Source organism: Lepisma saccharinum, chromosome 2, assembly GCF_977018435.1.
Source record: "Lepisma saccharinum chromosome 2, izLepSacc3.1, whole genome shotgun sequence".
Classification (NCBI taxonomy): domain Eukaryota; kingdom Metazoa; phylum Arthropoda; class Insecta; order Zygentoma; family Lepismatidae; genus Lepisma; species Lepisma saccharinum.
In genome coordinates, this window is record NC_139230.1 from 127,590,749 (window position 1) to 127,615,889 (window position 25,141).

General features: G+C 37.4%; 1 protein-coding gene across 2 annotated transcripts in view; it reads left to right on the plus strand.

The window, feature by feature from the left end:
• LOC145984493 (histone-lysine N-methyltransferase NSD2-like) overlaps nt 1–25,141 on the plus strand; it is a 514,670-nt gene that overhangs the window by 242,514 nt on the left and 247,015 nt on the right. For both annotated transcript variants that reach the window (XM_083118148.1, XM_083118150.1), the window contains exon 8: nt 7,860–8,010. In XM_083118148.1, coding sequence (XP_082974274.1) covers nt 7,860–8,010 — 151 coding nt within the window. The remainder of the gene's footprint in view (nt 1–7,859; nt 8,011–25,141) is intronic.

Below are 25,141 nucleotides of genomic sequence, written 5' to 3' on the forward strand. Positions count from 1 at the left end.
GAAAATCAATGATTTTTTTAAAATAAAAATACACAGTGTATCTAGGAGACTCTACTAAAATATAGCCACAATCAAATGACTGTTCACTAATTACTAATGACATACTTCAAGGCTCATGTAGAAATAAAAATAATCTCCAAACATTACCTGAGTCACAGCATGTTCCAGAGGTCACATACTATGTGATGACACTGCTTGGTCCAAAAATGGATTTACCTGGCATTTAAGAAAATACGTAGTGGTCCAGCTTAATGTTTAAGGTTTAAAAATAGAACATATATCAGTGATATGCGATTTGGAAGCACCTAGGTGCTCGTTTGAGAAGAAAAAGTGCTTGTCTTTTGGCAGGCAAAATGTACAAATGAAGAACCATTTCAATGGCCCACAAATGTTTAATGTGGCCAAAGAATAATTTAAAACTTGTCACCAGTTTTTTTAAGGTTTTATTCATAAGAGCGGTAATTAATGATTCATTAAACTGTGACTCACTTCATATTGTAATTTAAAAATTCTATTCCTTCCAATTTTTATGAAGTTAGTGATTATGCCCTTATATTATTCTTGTCAAAAAAGAAAAATGCTTTCAATTCATCAAAGGGTGTAACAACATTGCAGGTCAACACAGATTGCGTTGAGTAGCCTGCTTCAACTCTCAATGATAAGGTAAAGTGCCCAAAATCTGTCCCCTGCCCTAAATTCGCCCGCCTCTTTAACTTCCATGGAAAGTGTTGCCATCTTGCGAGAGCAGCAGGAAAATCTTCAGAACCATTCGGTTGCCTACTGGCAGTGACGTAGTTGCTTCGTTCTGTTCATTCACGCTTTAATTTTTCACAAATAGTTTGTCTGAAAGCTTGCTACAGTGTGAAATCAACTTGAAACAGTTATATTGATGCCTCACGGTAAGTTTTCATCATTTAGTGATTTCACTGCACAACGTATTTGAAGACATTTTCTGTCCTTTAGATGAAATCATGTGATTTGGACTAATGCAAAGATACAAAATTGAAGTGTGAGAACCGTATGCTTCTATCATGCATCATTTTCATTGGACAGCCACCTGAGGCATGTGTGAAAGGCATATTACAATACACTGTACAGAAAGAAAGCACAGTAACAATACCTACAAACATGACGTTGTGGAGCATTTACGCTTCTACATATGTGTAGGGATCTCCCTGATTATAGACCAACAATAGTCAGCAAGCATACTGCCGTTCCAACCACTTCTCAAACACAGCAATGTCCTGGTGGAACCTTTCCCCATGTTCATCACTGACTGCTCTTAGGTTTTTCGAGAAAAAGCCCACATGTGAGTCCAAAAAGTGTAATTTGAAGTACATGTGGCATCCCATGATATGGAATCAGTGCACCATGTCACGAACAGTGATTCATATTTGTGTGCTTTGACATTACCCAGGAAACTAGAACACACCAACTTGTATGCCTGTCATGCTGCATTTGCTGGGTCAGAAAGTGTAGAATCAAACAGCTCTAATCTGTGTATAAACTAAAGGCTAAAAGATTAAAAATCAGCAACTTACGTGTGTGAGTATGAGATTTTTCGTACTACGTTTCGGAGGTTACACTACCTCCTTCTTCAGGTTGAAACGATGTTATTCAGACACCTGACATGGTGCCTCATCGTGAAAGTGATGGTTAAGGATTTAGGTTAAAAACGGAAAGTAGGTTTAGGGGAAAACGGAAAGTAAGCTTAGGGGGAGTCTTCGTAATGTGAAAAAATGGGTTAAACAAAGTGACATGTATTTGGTTAGATCGGATAAAGAAAACAAGATGGTTATTATCGGGAAAGAGGAATACCATAGTAAGTTGGAAGATAGCTTTAGAAGTAATGACTACGAAGAAATCAAAGTTAACCCCATTAGTAAAATCAAACGAGAAATCAGAAAAGGCATTGAAACCAGTTTTACCTTGGGAAGCGCGGAAAAAAAGAAATTACTTAAGGGTGTTAAGGAAGGGAATATTCCTACGGCCTTTGGGATACCTAAGACCCATAAGGAAGGGATACCCCTCAGACCCATCATCCCCATGTATGCACATCCGGGATATGGTTTAGCTAAAGAAATGATTAAGAGGATGGGAAAAATGAATATGGACACTCCGTATAGCGTCAAAAACTCTCTTATGGTCAAAGAAACTATTGAGAAACTCACCATAGAAAAACGGGACGTAATCTGTAGTTTCGACGTTATTAATCTGTACCCCAGTGTCCCCCGGGACAAAGCTGGAGATTGTTTGTATAGATGGTTGATTGACCAAAACGTTGAAATCTTGGTCGCCTGGGAGTATGTCCGGTGGTTTTTTCTCATTACGGGGTACAATTACTTCTACGTTAACGATAAAATCTTCCGACAAAAAGAAGGGTTGGCCATGGGCAATCCCATCTCTGGCCTTGTGGCCAACATCTTCATGCACTACGTCGAAAAGGCCGCTATGGAGCATGTAGGGGGGGGGGGTAAAATATTATGGGAGATACGTGGATGACATCCTCATCATAGGGAATGAAATCAAACTTGACAGCATTTTCGACCAATTGGGGAAGCAGGACCCCAGAATTGGGTTTACTAGAGAAGATATGGCCAACGGAAAGATCCACTTTCTTGACTTGTGCCTTACTAAAACCGGACAACAGATCGTAACCGGGGTCTTTCATAAACCGTTGGCTGGAGAGCTGTACCTCCATAAGAGATCCCAACATTCGAATAGGACTAAATTAAATGTTTTTCTTAACTTTTTCATTCGCGCCGAAAGACTGTGCAATGACGAAAAAGAGAAAGAGAAAGAAGGAGAATGGATAAGGAAGGTGGGGGTAAAGAATGGGTATACTATCCGCGACCTGGAAAAAGTAGCTAGGAAAGCAAAAAAGATTGTTAGACAAGAAACATCGCAAAATGACAAAGAGGAGGAAAAAACTGAGATAGGAAACGGTGAAAAGAACACATATTTTGTCGGGATTCCGTATTTTAAGGGTGTTTCCGAGAAAATTGGAAAGTCCGTGAGGGGTTACGGGATAAAATGTGGGGTAAGAGCACCCCGGAGTATTGAAAAACACTTTACGTCTTATAAGAAAGGGAGGGGGGATAGGCGCAATAACCCTGAAGAGCGGAAGGGAGTGTACAGGATAGTGTGTGAATGCGGAAAGGAATATGTGGGACAGACCGGGAGAAGTATGCAAATTAGGTGGGGAGAGCATGATAAGGACGTAAAGGAGGGCATACCCAAAACAGGATTATCTGAACACATATTGGTTAACCGACATAAGATTGCTAAAAGGGAAGTTATTAGGGAGGTTAACAATAAATTGGACAGAAATGTATATGAGGCTGCCTACATATGCGCGAAAAATTGGAACAAACTTAATAGGGACGATGGGAATTTAGAAGACGGCTGGGTTAATTTCTTTAAAAAATGGGATAAAGCCGCAGTGAATAGGGACGAGATGGGCTTCCGTGTTACTCCTGAGGTTAGGAAAGCCGCCGAGGTGGAAGTCGATTTCACCTTGGATTGGTGACTCCCGAGCCCCAGTTTGGAAGGATTGAGGAGGAGAAGCTTTCTTTCTCCAGGTATGGGCTGACACCGTGCATTCGCCTACCCCGAGCACTGGTCGGCAGTTCGCCGACTTCAGCCTTGGACGTTCTTTTGTTTTTTATGAGTATTGCGCGGTTTTAGATGTGTAATTTACATTCTTTTTTAGAAAGTGTCCTTCATGCAACATTTTAACCTAAATCCTTAACCATCACTTTCACGACGAGGCACCATGTCAGGTGTCTGAATAACATCGTTTCAACCTGAAGAAGGAGGTAGTGTAACCTCCGAAACGTAGTACGAAAAATCTCATACTCACACACGTAAGTTGCTGATTTTTAATCTTTTAGCCTTTAGTTTATATTTAATTGTGAGTAATTCGCACATTATCAGTATGTTATCTAATCTGTGTGCCAACAAACACACCTTCCTTAACCTTTGCCTCACTTAAGTGTGGGAATTTCATCCAGAGGTACCTGAAAGCTTGGCCTTCTCGGCCCAGTGCTTTGACGAAGATTCTCATCAAACCAAGCTTAATGTGTAATGGGACAGAAATAAATTCTGATTGATTGATTATATTAAAATAACTTCTCTCTCATTGCCACATCCCACATTTTGGGGCTTTTCAATTAGATCTCATGATATATTCTTGATGCCTGTGTTTACGGACATAATGATTATCTCTGTCCTGACTGTCCCACTCACCGAGGAAGCAACAGTATTTCATGTAACCTTCTTGCATACATCTTATCCTGTCATGCCAATGTATAATTTTGAGCATTCATTCTTTGTAACACAGGAGAAACACACTTTCAGCTAATGTACCTTACATTTCTTCTGTAACTTTCTAATTTTGTGTTTTGGCTAAATTATACGTGATACATGGAAACAAATTGCAGATTCGTTCTTGTCATTCTCAAACACATTACTATCACACATTTTCATCTAAAGGACAAATTTCGTGTTGTGCAGTGTTATAGATTAGTACTTTAATATTGAGTATCAGTTGTCACAGGCATGCAGTTGTAGTCATTTGGTCAGAAGCAGTCGCCATTGTTGTTATAACTGGAGTCCTAAATCTGTCCCCTTTGAGATTCTCAAATACGTCTGACCTTTTTATAATGTTTTTAACACTTCTATGCTTTATTCTTGAAAAGAAAATTAATGCTAATTAATAAAAAGTATATATTTAACTCAAAGTTCTATGAAGAAAATAACAAATTTAAGAATGACATCAAGGGGTGGCGCCAGCAAGGGGTCCGAGGGGGCACGTGCTTTTCCTCCTCACTCAACAGACAAGCTAGAGCCTTTGGATGTAGCATTTATGTTTCCTCTGAAATCTCTATATGCAAATGCTATAGAGCAATGGCTGGCCTCTAACCCAAACAGAATTGTGAGGAAACTACAAGTATCCAGTTTGTTCTGTGAAGCGTACCATCGTGCTGCTACTCTTGAAACTGCAGCCAATGGATTTACGAAAACTGGAATTCATCCGTTTGATCCAGATGTCTTTCAAGAGCATGAATTGATAACTAGACAACTTGAAGAGCCAGAGTTGCCTGACAATGGAGGGAATGATGACAACCAAAGTGCTCCAGCTCCACCTTAGGTGGTCAGTCCAAGAGACATCCAGGAAGTTCCAATAATCCAGCCTTCCACATCTTCTTGAGCCGTAACTTCATTCTTGGTAACAGGAAGTCCGCATAAGATGTCTCTAAATCCTCTATGGAAAATAAACAATTGGTGGAAAAGCACCAGAAGAAACAATTCCAATCAAAGGCTAAGAAACATCTCATCATTGAAGATCAGCTTGGAACATCATTGAAAAAATCTCCCAAAAAGAAAACAATTAAATATGACTCAAAGTTCAAGTGACTCTGAGGATAAAACACAAGTTCCACTGGTGTCCACCGATGAAGAGGATAGTTCAAGCGAAGATGCGGCATATCCTATTTGTGGAAAGCATTTTTCCCAAGACAAACGAGGATATGTTTGAAATGCTTCCAGTGGTGCCACGAGATGTGTTCATCTTCAACAAAAGTCAAAACCTTTGTTTGCGATTTTTGTCTGGATGGGTAAAAATATGTAACTTAAGTATAAAAATGTATAAACACGTTTTCATCTCAACAATTTTTTTACAAGAGATTTTAACACTGCTTTAATCAAATTTCCTATAAAATAAATGATTAGATAATAACTGGAAAGGGGGAACGGAATTAGGACACCTTTTTTGAAAAATCAAAATTTGTGTTCCTTTGATTATTTACTTTTTTTTTGGTTAAGAAATATTTATTTAGTAGAATCACACCAGCAGCACTAGTAGGTATGGAGTTGAGTTGCTACAATCAGTTGTTGAATTATTTTTAACTTTAAACAAATTTTCAGAATTGCAGATTTGGCTTAGGGGATGGTATTTGGGCACTTTACCCTATAAATTGTCTTGTATAACACATTTTTATAAGTGTCGTAGCATACAAATAGTGATGCAGATAAATAATAGTTCACTTGCTCTTGCATTATTAGAAAACAATAAAAGAATTATTATAAAAACAAAGAATTCATTGCAAGTTCGTTATATTTGTCTTACATGTTATACTTATTTTGTCTAGACTACATTCTAGTGGAATAAGGAACGGAAATATGAGAAAATGTTATCACATAACTCCCGCTAAAAGCTTTTAATGAAAACATTAGAGGCTAATATTTAATACAGTATGTGGATTAGGAGGGATGAGAGAAGAAATTGAGTCTTCACCAATTTTGTGACAACAATAAAATATAATATATAGGTTTCAAACTGAAATTCATGTAACCACTAGATAAGTTGACTGTTGTGGAATTTGCGAAATAAATAGATGTGTTTCAAGATAGCGTAAAAACAAAACAAAATACAGTAATGTTAGAGCATTTGCTAGGCTAAGTTTTGCAACAGAGACTTTCAAATATAGTGCTTGGTTGGAGAGGACCATGCCACCACAACTGCTTTAAAATTAGATATTTTGATCTGTAATTATCATTGCAGCCAGGTACCTGGTATTGCATTTGAATGAAATCAGTCTGAACTTTATATATTTTCTCAGATCAATAGCTCTTCTGAGATGTTTCAGATTTGAGAGAAGAATCTAAGACTGAAAGCATGAGAGGTGATCGCCCTCCACCACCCCCCTTCCTTGAGGTCTGAAATCTCCATCATGCCTCGACCTTGCCACCTGTTTAGGGCTGATGGCTTAGTTTTAGACCTCAGAGAGAGGTAACACCATTTATTCTTATGTGTTCATGCGTGATTTTTTTTTACCCATGCATATAGCACCGTACCATGAAGGCACATTTAGGGCATGTGGGAATAGGGCCTCACACATTCTCGATCTCTGTTATTTTGGGATTAATGTGATCAACACCATGCTCCAGCCACCTTTACCCCCCACCCCACACCAGGGACCTTCATTTGAGGCTGGGCGAGCCCCAGAGCTGCTTTATGCAGGGACAAGGCTGGAGAAATTGCAACCTTAGATCACCCACCCTGGGGAATCGAACCTGGGTCTTCGTGTGTCAATCAGACCAACTAGACCACCATGTCATCTCGAATTTTTCCACCTTCAACTTTTATCTAGAAGGTTCAATCTCCATCTGCCCCCCTGGTTCTGAGTCTCTACATCCATGCAATGTAGTTGTAGATGAAAAAAGGAAGAGATCTAAAATTAAGCTGTTCTCTGCCCCCTCCTCTCTTCCCATCGGGGTACTCTGGGTTTATTGTTTCACACCAACTGCACCTGTACGTACATAACCTGGTAGATACAAAGGAAAACTGGAAACCAAAGATGCGAATTCCTAGGGGGATAATCCCACCTTACTGTTGATTTGCGGAGACATGGCTGCGATTCTAATCTGCACATGAATCTTTGTATCATGTACTTCTTGCTGGTATTGAAAACTTCAATTCATGTCCATTTAATTAGTGCAAAAATGTTTTCTATTTATTTTTCAAAACGAAACATAAGTTGGAAAAAATGTAGTCCCATTTTTACCACATGACCCTGGTTCCGACGTCCCTGAGTAGGATTGTAAAATTCCTTTCCTTTAGCAGCTATATGTGGGGGACACAACAACAGACATATTTGCAAACAAAAGGCAAGGCTGTGTTATTGTAATGAAGTTACCTGCATGCAAATGTTTTTTATGGAAAAAGCTGTGAATAGGGCATGGTCTTTTGTTTGGAAAAATATGCATCTTAGAGAGGTTTTTACATGTACTGTAATGCAGTATTTTTTAATTCCTGCACATATATTAACATTTTTTACTTATTTAATTTACAACAGTTGGTGGCCAGCTATGATAATTCCATCACATGCTGTCCCAAGCCACCTTACGAAAATTCCTCATCAGCAGGGAGACTTTGCAGTTGAATTCTTTGGAACTCGTGATGGTCAGTGGATGAACAGAGGTCGAACATTTTCGTACACAAAAAAGGTATGTTTATTTAAATGTCCTTATTTCTATGTTGCAATAGACAAAGTCAGGAAATATTCTGCAAGAACATAGTGGCCAATAACTATTAACATGAAAACTTGAATACTCATTTTCATTATGGTATGCATGGTTGTTACTTTTTGTTCAAGTTCATAAAATGTGAATATGTATTACCTCCATATAATCTTAATTGCAAATACTGTATTCAAATCACCATGGTTAATTAATATGTACACTTCTTGTTAGACGACTCTTTTCAATCAAAATTAAACAACAAAACAACACAGAATCGCTTACCGTGACACACCTGTCACTCTAATTAAACCATTAGCTGAATTATAAAATGGTCAGGATAAGTGCCTACAGTCGGAGCTACTAAGAATAAACCTAGGAGGAATTGTTTTCAAGCACCTGAAATGACGTGACATAGTACTAAGGTGATTCAGAATATACACATATATTAAAACACAGATAAATAAACAGTACATCATGCCCTCTTTCACTCTATCATTCATTCATACACACATTACATGGCATATTGGGACAATATTACAATTACAAATGTTAAATTAATTAATACTTTGACGATCCTCATATTATTTCTTGGTTACATTGCCTTTTATAATTTACTGTTTAGGGTTTTAAGTGAAATGCGATCAATTGTTCTTTGTGTGAACCCTTTTATCGTGTCTGGAGGTACAAATATATTTCAATTAACTGTTGTTTGGCTGTTAACATATACTTTGTTCTATAACGTTGATTTTGTCCGCTGGAATAAGGATGCCTAGTTATGCCATAGCACTGAGTTAAGTTATGCAATGATTTACGCAGATTCGCGGTAGATTGGTGTCATCTCTCTCTCTCTCTCTCTCTCACACACACACACACACACATGGTTGGATCTTACCTTCACTGCATTCCCTCAGACCTGTGTAAGGTCAAAGTGGTCCTACAGTTTTGGAAGTTGTCCACACTTCGGTGTTGTACTTCGCGGTTATCCTGGTCGGTGAAAGTGGATCACTCGGCAGTTCCATGTAGCATCATCGGATTCTGGCTTCACACGTTCACTTCGTTGGCACGTCCATGACGGTACTCGTACACTGTCGACTCCATACAAAAACTAGCGCAGTTGTAGGGCAGTTCTTTGCTGTCACTCGTACGTAGAGATACACGGCTTAGGCGTTGAGTCGAACATACGTAATGAGCCATTCGCGGTTTCACATGGACACATATAGATATTAAATGTTATTAACTTTGGTATTGACTGTTATGCACTTCAGTATTAACTTAACTTTGCTATCAATTGTTATTAACTTCTACTGACTTAGGGCATTGTTCCACAGGTGGACGTGTCTGGTTTTATTCTCACATAACAAAACGTATGTACACGGATGCGTTGACAGCGAGAGGAAATGACCCCCTGGGTCTACTTTGCTCTACTCCATGGCTTTAAACAATCACTTGTGTTAAAAAGACAAGTCCAGACCACGGGTCTGATCGCGATTTGCACGTAGCTCACACTCCGGTGTCGATTCTTGGCAAAACTGTGTTCTGGCTATCTCCAAACATCTCTTTTATTCTAGATTTGAATGTGGTGTCACTCTAGCCTCTGTGTTTAGGTGCCTATTTATTATTTTTGGTGCTTTGACCGTTGTCCTCCTATCCTGGTCTGTGCTAATGCATTCCTTGACCTCTGCTAGCGGCCCCTCATGCAGAGATTAGGCTAACTCCTCCACTATTGTGTCTTGCACGTCCAGCGAGGCCTCTCTCAACGGGGATGCCCTCTTGCATTGTATCCAGCGTTGGATCTTTAATAATTTATTACTCCTGTAGTTCAGTTCTGATTATGCTGAAATTCTGGAATCTGTACTTTCATGATTGGTCCTCCGCTGTTTAAAATCTCATCCAATTCGGTCCAGTAATTTAGAAGTTCCTCTTTTCCTGTTATTCTCCATATGAATGCATGTAAAATCAGGATTCGGGCGAAAACCGGTGGTTGAGCAAGCTCGCTTTGGCTAAATCATTTGCTAGACATCTTTATTTTAATATTATCTATTGTAATTAATTCTTAATAACGGGCAATTAGACAATTACCTTTTACTCAAGATTTGACCATTATATTATGTTCAGATAAAGTGGCACATTCATTTGAGTTCAAGTGCAGCTTCGTAGGCGATGTGTCTGGCAGTACAGCCGAAGTAAATGTTCGGAAAACAGCATCCCACCAGTGGTGCTTACCACTAAAATTTTTCACCACATGCAGGGAGTTGTCTGACTTTCTGAGTGAATGAAAACGGTTACAGGAAAGCTTTACATTGTAATTATTAATGCAATGCAGTGTAGAATTTCACGTAAGAAAGACGGGAAACTTTCAGAAAAGAAGAAGAAAAAAAAATTCAAAACACTTCGAATCCCTTAACTAATCTATAACAAAGCTGCCTCAATTCCTTTACTTGGGGAGAAACTCATAATTGTTTGAAATCAGATGGGAGTGGATGGTGATTCCATTACCCCCTTCCCCTAGCATTACGTAACAGCAATGTCGACATTCACCCAGGGGACCTGGGCTCGAATTCCAGCCTGGGCATTGGTATTCATTTCGAGTGTGCCTTCATCAATTTTCTCACATCGTCATTTATCCTCATCATCTCAATTAGCCAAGAGTGGAAGAAAAGTGATGTTAAATAACAAAAATCTAATCAAATTGAGATTCAAGATGTGGAATGGAGAAGATAAACAATCAAAGCAATAACAGCCAAATGACGTGACTTCAGAATCACTTTCGTTTCTTTCTCTTACGTATGCATGCTGCTTTTCTAGCATGTCATTGAACTCAAAAGTTGGAAAACAATGCTCGCAAAATCAGAATGGACTGAATCAATGTCTTCATAGATTCCTGACTCTTCTTCATGAAATAAATTGTTTAAATATATAATAATATATTATATATTTAATACAACAGAATCTGATATGTTGACGGAAGAAGGAGCACATTATCATTTTAGGATTGGAAACAGTAACTTTCCACAAAGCACGACTTCCAGTTGTCTTCATTAATTAACACAAACAACCTTTAGTTATATTCTGTCAGCAATGTGTGCACAGCATACAGTAACAATTCCAGGAAGCATATTGCTTTCAAGTGAATGTAATTAGAGAGAAGTGACATCAAAAGTTTGGAGCTGGACAGGTAAAGATCGAATCTTCTGAGGAGATTACCCAAATATCTTGGTTTCATCACTGCAGCTTGTGTCCATGTTGGTAAAATGCCAGCTTTGTAAGCAGAAATCCTAGATCCGGTTTGGTCAAAGTATTTTTTTCTTTTGCTGCCAAACGAGTGCCACGAATAGTATTTCACTGAGTCACAACTTTATACTTTGTTATTGATTGTGTGGCAAGAAGAAATTAATTATTGAAAGGACTACGCTCTCGGAGCTTGTGACATAATTTTCAGTTTGGAACGTATTTTTCTTTATTGTGTTGTTGCTAAAATTCCGTGCCTACAATGACCACTCCTACAATTTTCTGGTAATAAATCCCACCAGAAGATGAAACATCGATCTTCTTTGAAAGAAAGTCACAAAAATTAAGTTCAAATCTGGGTTACATCGGTAAGTTTATCTTAATGTATTCCCTCATTCGTATGGCACTTCTCTCATTTCACACACACAGACTGGGTGCAGTCTGCTTCTATTTTAGTAATATTTGGATGGGAGGGGAAATGTCCCAGTAAAAATTGTAAAGTCAAGACATTCCTGTATGTCCGATTGAAGGTTTATTTGTTAAAAACAAAGAAAAATTACAATTATTGACCTAAAACATTGATGCTAGATGTAGAAATCAAACATAAATGCATTTTATTGATAACACTGGTCAACAATGAAAATGCTTCGGAGATAAAAGTAACCAATTGAGGGTGCTGATAACGAATATGATATTAGTTTTTGAAGATTGGTTCGAGTTTCGAAGAAATACAATATCGCCGGATGTGCTCGGGCATGCAAAATAAGGGTTTGTGACAACAGCAGCTGTCCCCGTATTTCAATAAATATCCATTGTTTGACTGTTAGCTTTATCATTCATTATCCTTATCTCTAGCACGTGACCGCTGACCGAGAATCATCAACCACATCACGCTTCAGTTTGTATTGAAGATTTTGCCAGGGGAAACGTGTGGTTACGTGTTCCTGTGTAGTTCCAATTTGAACTCCCAGAGATGGTCGTGGCGAAATTTTGTGTATGTGTGGTGTAATTTTTTTGTTAACATTTTATGACTGTACTGACCAGAAACTTCTCGTGTAAGTTTGTTGTTGTGGTGAGATATTGGATGAGTGTGTGGTGTTATTTCTTTTTATCGTTATATGACTACTGACCAGAAACATGTTGCGTAAATGTGTTAACAGTGCAGACAATTTTTGTTATGGTTGCGGCAAAATAACATTTGTCGATCAAAAAAGAAATTTCACACCAATCATAAAGAAAGCCTACCACTTGTACTTTGGATGTAAAGTGGGAGATATGGACAAGAAGTGGGCACCACACAATTGTTGTAATACATGTTCGACAAACTTGCGGGACTGGCTACATGGAAAAAGACCATGCATCCCGTTTGAGGTTCCAATGATATGTAGAAAACTGGCAGATCATACTTCAAACTGCTATTTTTACATGGTTCCTCCAATTGAAGGCCTATATATAAAAAAAAAAATAAAAAAAAATAATAATATTGACTATCACTTATCCCAATATTCCTTCAGCTATTTGTCCTGTGCCACATTCGGAAGAACTACCTGTTCCACAACCTCCCGCATCGTACTCCAGTGATTCATCCGATGAAGTGCAAGAGGCGGCCAAATTCGACGCAGGAATGCCAAATCCTGTTGCAGATTCCTTGTCATCAATCGGTCCTGAATTCACAGCCAACATATCATCATCTAATCGCCTTCTGATCACTCAACATGAATTAAATGACCTTGTGAGGGACCTGGAGTTGTCAAAAAGTGGTGCAGAACTACTGGCATCCAGACTCAAGCAGTGGGGAGCTCTTGCTGAAGATGTTAAAGTACCCATGTTTCGGACATGTCAGAAACCCCTGGAAGAGTATTTTTCAGTGGAAAGTGACATAGTGTGTTGTAAAAATGTGACTGGTCTTATGAGTAAACCTAACATAGAACATAATCCCGATGAAAGGTGGCTGTTCATAGATGGATCAAAATTAAGTCTGAAAGCTTTGTTAGTGAACAATGGAAATGTGTTGCCATCAATCCCAATCAGTTATGCAGTGTACTTGAACTAGACATATGCCAACGTGGAAAACTGCTGAAAGCCATAAATTATAACTAATACAATTGGAATATTTGTGGCGACTTCAAAGTTCTAGCCATACTTCTTGGCCTGCAGCTCGGCTACACAAAATACTGCTGCTTTTTATGCGAGTGGGATAGCCATGATAAGGCTTCCCACTACTTAAGGAAAGACTGGCCACTCCATAAATCTTTGGAGCCAGGAACAAACAATGTTCAACATGTTCCTTTGATAGCTCCCAGCAGGGTTTTACTTCCTCCTTTACATATTACACTAGGTTTAATCAAGATATTTGTTAAAGATATGAACCAAGCCAGTGATGCATTCAAGTATATTCTGCGTAAATTTCCACGAATTAGTGAAACTAAAATCTGGGAGGGGATGTTTATTGGCCCTCAGACTCGAGAACTCCTCAATGATCCTGAATTTGACACACTGTTAGAAGATATGGAGAAGATTGCATGGGACTCTTTCTGAAATGTGGTGACAAATTTTGTTGAAATGTGTGGGCTCAAAATTATAAGGAACTAGTGGAGCACCTAATATCTTCCTACCAAGCAATGGGGTGTCATATGTCACTAAAAATACATATGTTACACTCCCACATAAACTTCTTCCCAGGAAAATGCGGAGCAGTCAGCGATGAACATGGGGAACATTTCCACCAAGTTATATCTACAATGGAGAAACGATATCAGGGCCACTGGAGCAAGTCTATGCTTGCTTATTATTGTTGGACAATTATCAGAGATGTTCCAGAACCACAATACAAGTGACAGGCAAAGAGGTGCCATTTGTAATATCCATGTAAGTAATGTTTTTATAACTTCCATTTTGTACACGTGTTAATTTCCTATTAACACCACCTAACACATATTTCTTTCGATTACACTTAATCTTGAACCAATTCAGCATTTTTATTATTATTTTCGTATTCAGCACCCTTAATTCCATAAGGAATTTTACTTTTCATTTCCGAAGCATGAAAAAAGTTAAAATTTGTTGTCCAGTGTATTTAGATATTTAACCCATTAACTGCGGTTGAGCTATATATAGACATTCTGAAAATGGGCTCTTTTTGCTGAGCATCTATATGTGGATGGTATTTCAAAATTAACAGTTCTTGTATTGCTTCAAATAATTTTTAAGACACCAATTTTTTGTGCTTTTAGTGGTCTATGTGGGCTGTTGGCAAACAAAAAATCCATTGTTGATACTTTGTCAGTTCCTGAAAAATATATTTTTTTGCAATATGGATTTTACGCCTTGGTGGTCTAGTTATTAGGGTGTCTGGCTGCCATTTGAGAATCCCAGATTAAAATCTTGAGGTGGTTGTTCTAAGGCATAATTTTACGGGACTTGTCTATGCATAGTGCAGCTCTGGGTCTCACCCAGCTTCAAATAAATGGATACCTGAGGTCAACCCTGGAGGTTTAAGATGCCTGGAGCATGGCGCTGAAAACATCACCTCAATTTGGCTGAGATCAAAAATATGTTGTGGGACTCTACCACCAAATACCCTAAATGTGCCTTCATGGTATTGTGCTGTGTGCAAGGGAAACTTTACCTTTAACCTTACCTATAGAGAGTCTCAACCTTAAAAGTCAGTATGGGTTAAATATGGAGCGTGGCATTGCCAGATCAACGAACGGAGGCACATCGAGTTGCTGTTAATCGCTAATGATTCCGACAAATTTACTTCCTTAATATCGTATAGGAAATCTTCAAAATCTATGTATTTGATGTATTTTGGGAAAAAACTATAGTTACCTCAAGATTTGCATGTAAATGTTTATATTTCGACGTAACTATTTACTATTTTACATTTGCATTATATGTGTAATACACGCAACTATTGTTACTTCTTTCGTTGAATGCTCTATCCTTTACATAAACAGAATTAAATAAATGCAAAAACAAACATTAAGATATATTTTTTATGGAAAATAAAGTAATAACAATGTGTGCTCACATACCTTTAAGCGTAACTACTGTCCTCGTCTGGTAATCCTCCAAAAAATCTTCTGTTTCTCTTGATGAACCCGGTTCCATCGTATTTTTTCGTTCTGACATTATTCTGTTTCCCCATCCTTTTCGACTCTACAGGATAATGACTTCACTGTTTCAAATTTATGACTTTTACATTTTGCAAATTTTGTAACATTTGGCAATGCAGCGGTGGTAGAGAAGGACAGAGCTATTGGCAAAACTCATGTATTAGAGAGAGATGGAATCCATTTACTTCCATACTGACTTTTAAGGTTGAGACGCTCTATAGTATGAAATATTTATTTCTGGCAGAGTCTATATATAGATTGTTTACCTTAGTTTCATTTTCCAGAAAGTCTTTTTATAGTTATTTTTTTGCATTATTTACAATGAAGCGAGTTTGCAGTTGCATCTATGTAAAGATGATTTCCTTTTAGATGCACTTCCCTTCAAGGTTGCTGCAGGGAAGGGGTTAATTATTATCATAATAGGATGTAAGTAATTATTTGTCATATTTTTCAGGCTGGTTTTTTTTTATTCCTCTTACCTTTGGTGGATGCTGAGAACATTACTTACAATAAATTGACAATTTTTCCACACACATTTTCCCTTTCTTCCTATATTGTATATGCAATTCTTTGCCAAATATTCACAGTAACTTTCTTCATACAAATTTCTCTTTATTTATTATTTTGCAAATTTTTCTGTCCCTATTTATTATTTATTCTACCTCACCCTGTGTCTCTTGGTCTTCTTGTTTCACCTTTATTATTAATTTCCTTTTTTCTATGTATCTATCATAGTTGGAGTTTCTTTCCTGGTTAAAATCTTTCTTCCAGTTTTGCAACCTGTAAGCACAAACTCAACTTCGAGAAACAATTTACTGGCTTTGACCATTCTTAGAAATTTCTCTACACATACTCATCAATTGCTATCAAAGGAAATTGGTGCTTGAAATCTGACACCAGTTCTCAGATATGCACAGAATTAATTCCACATTATGTGCTCATTAATTCATCTAATCATGCATGAGATTTAATTTTTTTTTGACGTACAGTTTATGCAGATATGCTAATCTTGAGTGATCATAATCTTAATGTGCTAGTTACTGATGTGTGCGTACAAGGAATTGAAGCTGGATCCATTGGAGCTAGATTATTTGTTGAGAAAGCTAGGTGTAAGGTTGAGATAGAAATGTCGTGTTTAGGAATGTGTATATTTATATAGGACCAGTCCTGGTTAACCGCTCGACATGTAATGCAGATACGTAATATTAGGGCATCGTGTCTTCATAATTGAATTAAAATAATCGTGAATAACCTTCTTGAAGTGGGAATTCCTGCCCGATTGTTAATTTTTGTCACCTTGGGGCAAACTATTCCACACTCATTGTCATACCTACATACACATATAATCTGTATAATACCACGATGTATAAATAAATACATAAACGTGCACCAAGTTATTTCTCCCACACATGTGTTCAATCCACTGAAAACTTGATTCAATATATAGAATCACTATCTGAGAAACTTATTTTTAAATTGTGAATGTAATATAATAACATTATAATAGCAATACTAAGAAGAAGACAGCATTCTTAGTCTAAGAAGATGAGGACAAACAAGTATGTGGTTCCCACCACCTTACATTATCCTCTGTAAGTGACATCTCTCGTGGCTTATCTATATAAATTGATTTGTTGATAATCAGTGGAATATTTTGCTCCTTGTTACAAATGATCAGCATTTGAATACTAACGAAGTTCTGACATCTGGACTCACAGCCAGTGTAATCCTCTGTGGGATTTGCTTTGTGCTCATGGGCGTTTGCAGGAGACTCAAGCATGTTTTTTTTTCCCTTAAGGTGGGACAAACGAGGCAAATTTTCCCTTATAATTTTGTTGCTTGCTGAAACAAACACTCTTTCAGTTTGAAGTTATTATGTCTCTGCAGCACTCTTAAAATAATTAACACAAATTACTGTGACCAAAATGAAATTATGTGTGTGAAATTTATATTTTTATTAACATTCATTTTTCAAGATGAGGAAAGCCCCCTTGCTCCCTTTCGAACTTGCATGTGTATGCTGTTCATTTGTGTTTGTGGTTGCATCACTTTCAACTTATCACCATTCATCCTTATCTTTACAATTACCCAAAAGTGGGAGAAAAGCGAAGTAAAATAAGGGAAATTAAATCCCCATCAACAAATTATATTACACAAACTCCCTCTTCTTGCACTGTGGCCACAGCGCCAAAGAAAGATAAGAACGAATCATGTGATTCCATCACATTCTCCCCAGGTAACAAGAGCGAGATTCCTTCACAGTTGGCGCATGCGCCATTGGACTCAAACATGTTTACTCTTACAAATTAAAAAACGTAAACTTCATGATGTGAGTTCAAACCCTGATGAGAGCATTATTATTATTATTATTTCACAGTGAAGAGTGATATGTGACAAGTTTCGAAACTAGACTCAATGATTTCAGCCTCACAATTAATGCATCACATAATTATGGAAGCCACCAACTTTCAATTCAATATGAAACCTTCATATGTCAAAAAGTAGTGTCAAAGAGAAACTTATATTTTTGCACTTTTAGGAGAAATTACACAGAAATGAACAAAATTATAAATTTATTTTCAATGTGAAATGCTTCTGGCAATTTTTTTTTTTCCCATGCAATGTCTCTGAAATCTGCCTATATATCACACTTCACTATTTGAGAATTTATGTCACTGGCTGCTACAATTAGAGACGTGAATATGGATCTAGGCTGATATGTTTTATACTTGTTCCATTATGATCTTCAATTTTGATTAAACCCTCTTACGCAACAATAGGCTAATCCATTTTTGCCTTACAGTTTGAGGTGAAATCTAACCACTATATACCTCCATTGATTATTGAAACCCAGACCACATGATTGCAAGGTAATGACTTACCACTATGCCATCGGGAAGGCCGTTGCTTCTATCATGAACTTTATGAATTGTTCACTATGATTGTGGACATGATAAAGCTAGGGAAGTATAAAGTTGATTATCTAAAAAAAAGTAATGAAATTAACTATAGCTCAACAATGAAAATGTGAAATACCCTTGTTGCTACATTAAACAGATGCACTCCAGCATGCAAATTTCTATCCTGTTTGTAAAAGACTGAATTAAATGATTGCCAAATATGGCAAACTTTTAAGTTCAGTTAAGCACCAAACTCAAAAATTACAGTCACAAATTGGAATTTGGGACAGCTAAATTCGCACTATGTTTATTTCAGTACCATAAAGCAAAACTATTCTTTAGGCATTTCCTCATTTTCTGTTTTCATAGTCATACATTTTTTTCAGATACGACATGACTTTTTTCCCCCTTATGCTATATAAAATAAAGTTAAAAAATAAAGTTAACCCAATGTGCTTACCATTGTGCCAGAAAACAACACTCATTACCATTTTATACAAAAGTCTACATATTTGAGATGGGATCCCATATTATAGCATTAATAAACCGAACCATGTTTTTTTTTGTGCTCAATTCAAACAACCTGGTCTGTCAGACACCCATATTTTTATTTTTTTTACATCAAATTTATTTATATTTTGTTAACGATAACACAAAATATTTGTTCTATCAGCCTTAATTATCAACTTCAAATTATCTTTGTAAGAGTCAGTAAATAAGAAGGAATATTTATTGTTTATTTAGAACTTGGTAAAAATTTAATTACCTGTAATCTTCTTTGAGAACATGGGATACATATTTTCATGAGCAGATTTAAAAATTGAAGAGTACAAAATAATCTAATAGTGATAAAATATAATTTAGAGGAAATTAAAACTAAATTGTTCTGATAAATTTTCAACAAGAAACTTTGTTTTGGCATTGTAATAACCATACTCAATAATACAAAATTTGCAAAGATTTGTTGTAATTCATATTTTGATAGATGTGAAATGCAGTAATAAATAAATACAGAACAACTAATGCACTCAGTTTCCTGTAAAACTTTTTTTTTTGTTGTTGTTTTGGTCTCTTTGGAACTTTCTGCACTGTTGTTTGATGTGCTTCGGTTGTTTTTCGTTTGGTGATTTTTGGTAGGTGTGCTGGCTCTTGTCATCTACCTTCTTATATGTGTCATCTGATTGATTTGCTTGATTTTACTTCACTTATTGTGCCACTTTTGGGTAATTTGTGAAGATGAGGATGAGTGATGGACAGTGGCGTAGCATTATGGTACACCAATACACCTGGCGATCCCTGATTTAAAATTTAACAAATGCGTAAATGCTGTAAATATAAAGTAAAACTTGACTAATTTCATATATGTTTGACCTTCATATCATTAACTAACTAACTAACTCCCTAGCCTTCTTAAACCCGAAGGTTCACGGCTGCAGCAACACAGGCCTTCCATCTTACCCTATCTTGAGCAAGTTCTATATACTCTTTTCCATCCCTACCGATTTCTCTTAGGTCCATCTCAACGTTGTCCCTCCATCTTCTTCTTGGCCTTCCTACAGGTCTCTTACCATCAGGTTTCCCAACAAGAATCCTGTAAACTCCTCTTTCCTCTCCCATTCGTGCCACATGGCCTGCCCACCTAAGTCTTCTTGATTTAATTATTCTGATAATATCTGAACATGAATACAAATTATGTAACCTTCTCCACTCACCTGTCTCCTCATCGCTTTTAGGTCCAAAGATTTTCCTAAGGATCTTATTTTCAAATACTCTCAATTTATGTTCCTCTTTCAATGTAAGGGACCAAGTTTCACATCCATATAATACTACAGGCAAAATTACTGTTTTGTGTATTTTAACTTTTAGTTTCTTAGATATTAAACGAGAAGACAAACGTTTATGAAGAGAGAAGTAACATGCATTTCCTGAATTAAGCCTACTTTTTATTTCCTCTTTAATATAATTTTCATTTGTTAATATTACTCCTAAGTATTTGAATTTGGAAACTGGTTCAAACGAGTTGTTATCAATAATTAGATTTTGATTATTACCTAACACTTGGTTTTGGCCTGTAAGCATATATTTAGTTTTCTCTTTGTTAACTTCCAAACCTATCTCTTTAGCAGTTTTGAAAAATATTTTAGCATTATTCTTAATTGTATTCACATCATCCCCAGTAAGTCTACATCATCTGCATATGCTAACAACTGAGTCACACCATTTAATTTTAGTCCTTCTTTAGTTTCTTTTACCTTCCTAACATCATATTCTAAGGCAAAATTAAAGAGCAATGGAGATAATGCATCTCCTTGTTTTAACCCATCATGAATTGTAAATTTGTCAGACATATTAATACCCACATATATTGACCTTCATATCATTATAATAGCTATTTTTCATGATCCGCTTGCAACGCTCCACTAACAACACTCGTTCTAGCATTATTTTTCAATGCCATTCCTGCCCGTATGCCGGGTAGATTTGGCGTAAAGGACTCTATATTCCTTGCTGCCTATCTGGATCGAAAGCTTGGATCTCTACAGCATGCACACAATGCTCTCTTGAACGTACGGAGCAGAGAGACACATTATTGGTTCTAGGGCTCATGTGACCCTTCCTGCCTTCCGACGCAGAAGACAGAAGCAGAATTCCTACCAGTTTTCTCACGCTCGTGCTGTGTGATGCTACAATACGCAATATTGACTTGACGTAACTTTACAAACTCAAATATACCTTCTTCTTAATGGCCACTGCACTGTATAATTTATGGCATGAACAGCGATGTGCATTAAAAACGAAAAGATCAACACAGTTTCTGTCAAATAAGTTAGTAAAGTCCTCGTGGTATAAGTTCAGCCTGTGGTTCTTCTACCACTTAACCTGCAAAACTATTCTCTTTTTATTATTATTATTTTTTCATTAGATCTAACTGCTTAATATTGTGTCAATGGAAAGGTTTAGCATTCATTTGAAAACTCTTAACATCGAATGGTCTCTGGACAAAATTATTTTAAAATGTTTATCAGCATTCTCAAGATGCAATAAACAGTGGTCTGAATTACTAATCGGCACTGTTATGTCAATAGAGTGTACAATAGTTAGATCATCCACCCACATTTGTGTCAGACTGTGTTGCATAGCACAGCATGCCAAGACGACAAATCCCGGCGTGAGCACGGGTGTTCTTTGTGAGTGTCCCTTCATCAACTTCATCAATATCATCACTCATATTCCTATTTGCGATTAACCAAAAGTGGTAGACAAGCAAAGTAAAATAAACCAAATTAATCAGTAGTTGGATCATCCACAACAATGACGTCTTCTGTTGTTCAGAGGCGCTTGTGATTCAGGTAGGTTTTTTAATGACTTGCATCATACTGAAAGGTATAAAAAAGCTATAAACACCAAAGTTCAAAACATTTGTTGCATAATGAAGCATCTCATTTTCTAGCTAAAACATCTATAGATGTCGTTTTATTGAAAACCCAGCTGACTTCAGGGAATTAAACAATATGTGTGGCTCCCAATTCCATAAGGAAATTTTTAATAAAAAAATACTGACCCTTTCTTCGGACTTGGCGTTCCCACCCGAAATGCCCATGTTACGCCACTGGTGATGGCATGATGAAAGAACCACAAACATCCATGCCCAGGCCAAGATTCGAACCCTGGACCCTTGGCATCATTGCACAATGTACTACCCACTCCTCCATGGAGGCTGCCCCACTGAAAATTCTGCCTACTGTTTTCAGAAGATCAATGGGTGTTTTGAAACATTACTGTTTTCAGTGGCTGAACTGTAGTACTACTGTCTTCTACTGTTTTTAGTAGCCCAACTGTGTGCTAATGTTTTCTACTGTTTTTAGTAGTCCAACTGTTTCTCCTATCTTAAGAAGCTGAACTGTACTCTTAATGTTTTCAATATGAATTTTAAATACACTACACGATTTGTGCAAACATTTTATTAATGTTTGTAATTCACATCAATTGACAGCCAGATATGTCGCTTCGGAACATGACTCATTAACATGCATGGAACATGATAACATCATTAACTCACTTCCAACTAAAAAGGGAAACTTTTGTTGCTGTGGCAATCAACTGTCAGGTCAATGCCAGAGAGTTACAGAAAGAGAAAGAGAGAAAAGAAAGGAAGGAAACGGAGAGAGAGAGAGAGAGAGAGAGAGAGAGAGAGAGAGAGAGAGAGAGAGAGAGAGAGAGAGAGAGAGAGAGAGAGATGGAAAAGGGAAGAAGAAGTTAAATTAGCTTTTTAACCCTCTGTTAGGCACATGGGGTACAATGTCTCCAATCAGTATTCATTGCAATATTGCAACATTATGACCTGTACTGCACATGGGTGCTGTTGTGCACATGTTGATATACATTAACTTATTTCTTCATCTTTGTTCTAAGCTCAGCTGTGTTTTTCTGTTGCACATTTAAACCACATAATATTATAAAGTTAAACATTAGTCGCATACTTGAAGCAGATTGAAGGGGAAATGGATAAGGAACTGTCGGTTCCCTTGATCTTCCTGTCCCTCACATGGCGGCCAACCTGATTGATGGCCGGATTTCGCTCTTAGTGGAAACGGTTTTGCCATATCTGTGGCACGTTAGCTGTTGAAAGTTGCTGCGTTGAATGTGTTGTTTGAAGCCGTACAATGCCTAGGAATGGGTGGACTTGGTGTTCTGCAATAAATTGCAAGAACAATGGAGGAAGAAAATATGAACAAGGAAAACATATAAGTTTGTTCTACTTCCCAAAAGAACCAAAAAGATGTTTCCTTTGACCTTTGTGCATTCATACACTAAACATAATTTTTCTGAAAGTTGTACAACACTTAATTTTGATTATCAATAACATGGAAACAGAAATATCCTCACAAGATCCGTCCACTGGGGTGTTTTTAAAATAATTTTCGCTTACTTGTTTGTCACTGTCAAATAATGTCATCAAGAAATTAATAAATGTCGCATCCAGAAGTGTATTGTTATTTTATATTTCACAAATCGAGGAAACAAGATCTACCAAACAGTTGCTGTGGTGTGATTTATTGTGTGTGATGATGATTGAAACACCTGGTTTATTACTGTGCATGCAAGAAGGATGGGGGCCAGTAGCACACTTGCAGTTTCGCATTTATCATCATCATCATTATCATTCCGTTATGATTTACAATAATTTATTGTTTTGCCAGGTGTATTCTAACTTGGATGTCCCTAACTTGGATGTCCATTTAGGCAGCACTCACGAGGGGACATTCATTATTATTTATTATTTGAACAACATGAAAAGTTCAAATTTTACTGCAGACATGGATTATATGGGTATATGTGCATGTGTATTGACACCAGACGTGCAACCACAAATTTTTGTCTAGGTGGGTGGGGGGGGGGGGGGGGCAAGTACCAGGATAAATGTGTGAATAATAATAATAATAATGCTATTATTAATAGTAGTAGTATCAAAGACGTTATTATCCTCTTAAATCACACAAAAAAGTGGGTAGAAGTTGTTGCTAAAGCATTTGTGTTGGAATAAACAATTTCAAATATTTTTCCAACACGTCAACATTACCTAATGATGGAAAACAAGCACACAAACTGTATTTTTGAAAGACAAAAAATCTATGATGAATATAATTCTTTTGTACATATGTCATGTATAACTTTGATGTACAACATAATATGCTTTACACATATGCAACATGGAGCGACGTAAAATAAGAAAATATGTAAGATGTTGACACTTGAATGCACAAACACATGCACACACACCCCTGTTTTCCCACCCTCCATTAAGAGGAAGCTCGACTTTTCACGCCAAAGCGAGGAAGTTTTAAAAGTGTTCTGATTGGCCTGAGATTTTTACACGTAATAGAGCTACTCCCGAGGATACCGGGAATCTGGGTGTGGCTGCTATACACTCCACGGAAGTTGAGATATTGACAAAGAATGTGCGGACCAGCACAGCACCCCCAAGAGAGGAACGTGCAAACTTAAGAGTATTGCGAGGAATCGTTATTCATTTGTTCTTTCTTAGGTCACACACTGTGTTGACGAAACATTATGTAAGAGGAATCTACAAGCACCAAACCCCGAAGCGAGGAACCAACTAAACACAATAGTGTTCGTAAAACGTGAATAGAGAGGAACTACATGATGATTGGCGGTTGATTTGAAGCGCACGCTGGTGTTTGACGGTCATAACTCGGCCCCCATTGGCTGCGCTAGCTGTCAGTAATCTGAAGGCCATCACACGGCAACCCAAGCACCGCCCTCCATAGCAAAACATATGGGAATAAATGTTGCAACAATGTGCGAGAGCATCTCCGTGCCAAAAGGGGTGGAACAAGCTGGTTTCGGATGGCTTAGTAACGGTGCAAGCGGTACGACAGGCAAGGAACGTACGGTGGACATTTTCTACCTCGCGCAATTAGTCGACGTAAGGTGAAAGGAAATAAATGCAGGCCCGTAGCTAGAGGGGAGCAGGGGGGCAACTGCCCCCCCCTGCAAAATGTACAGAACACATTCCTACCTGGTATTCTCACTAATCTTTACAATTATATCCTGTATTAGTCTAGAAACATAACAAAGACACTTATTGATTTTGTGATTTAATGAGGTGTGTGGGAAATAAAAGGAAACAAATGGGGAGTTGTATCTTAGGGAGATAGAATAAATTGTGGTAGAATGAAAAATTATTTTTATAAAAAGAATATATTTGAATTTTCATCACATGGACTTGTTACTTGTTTGGGTTAGTTCTTAACACAGCTTTATTCACAGAAAGGCTAATCGGGACTGGACCTACAGTTTAAAGTGGAAATCGAACCACCTTGCAATGTGCATCTACCACCACCATTG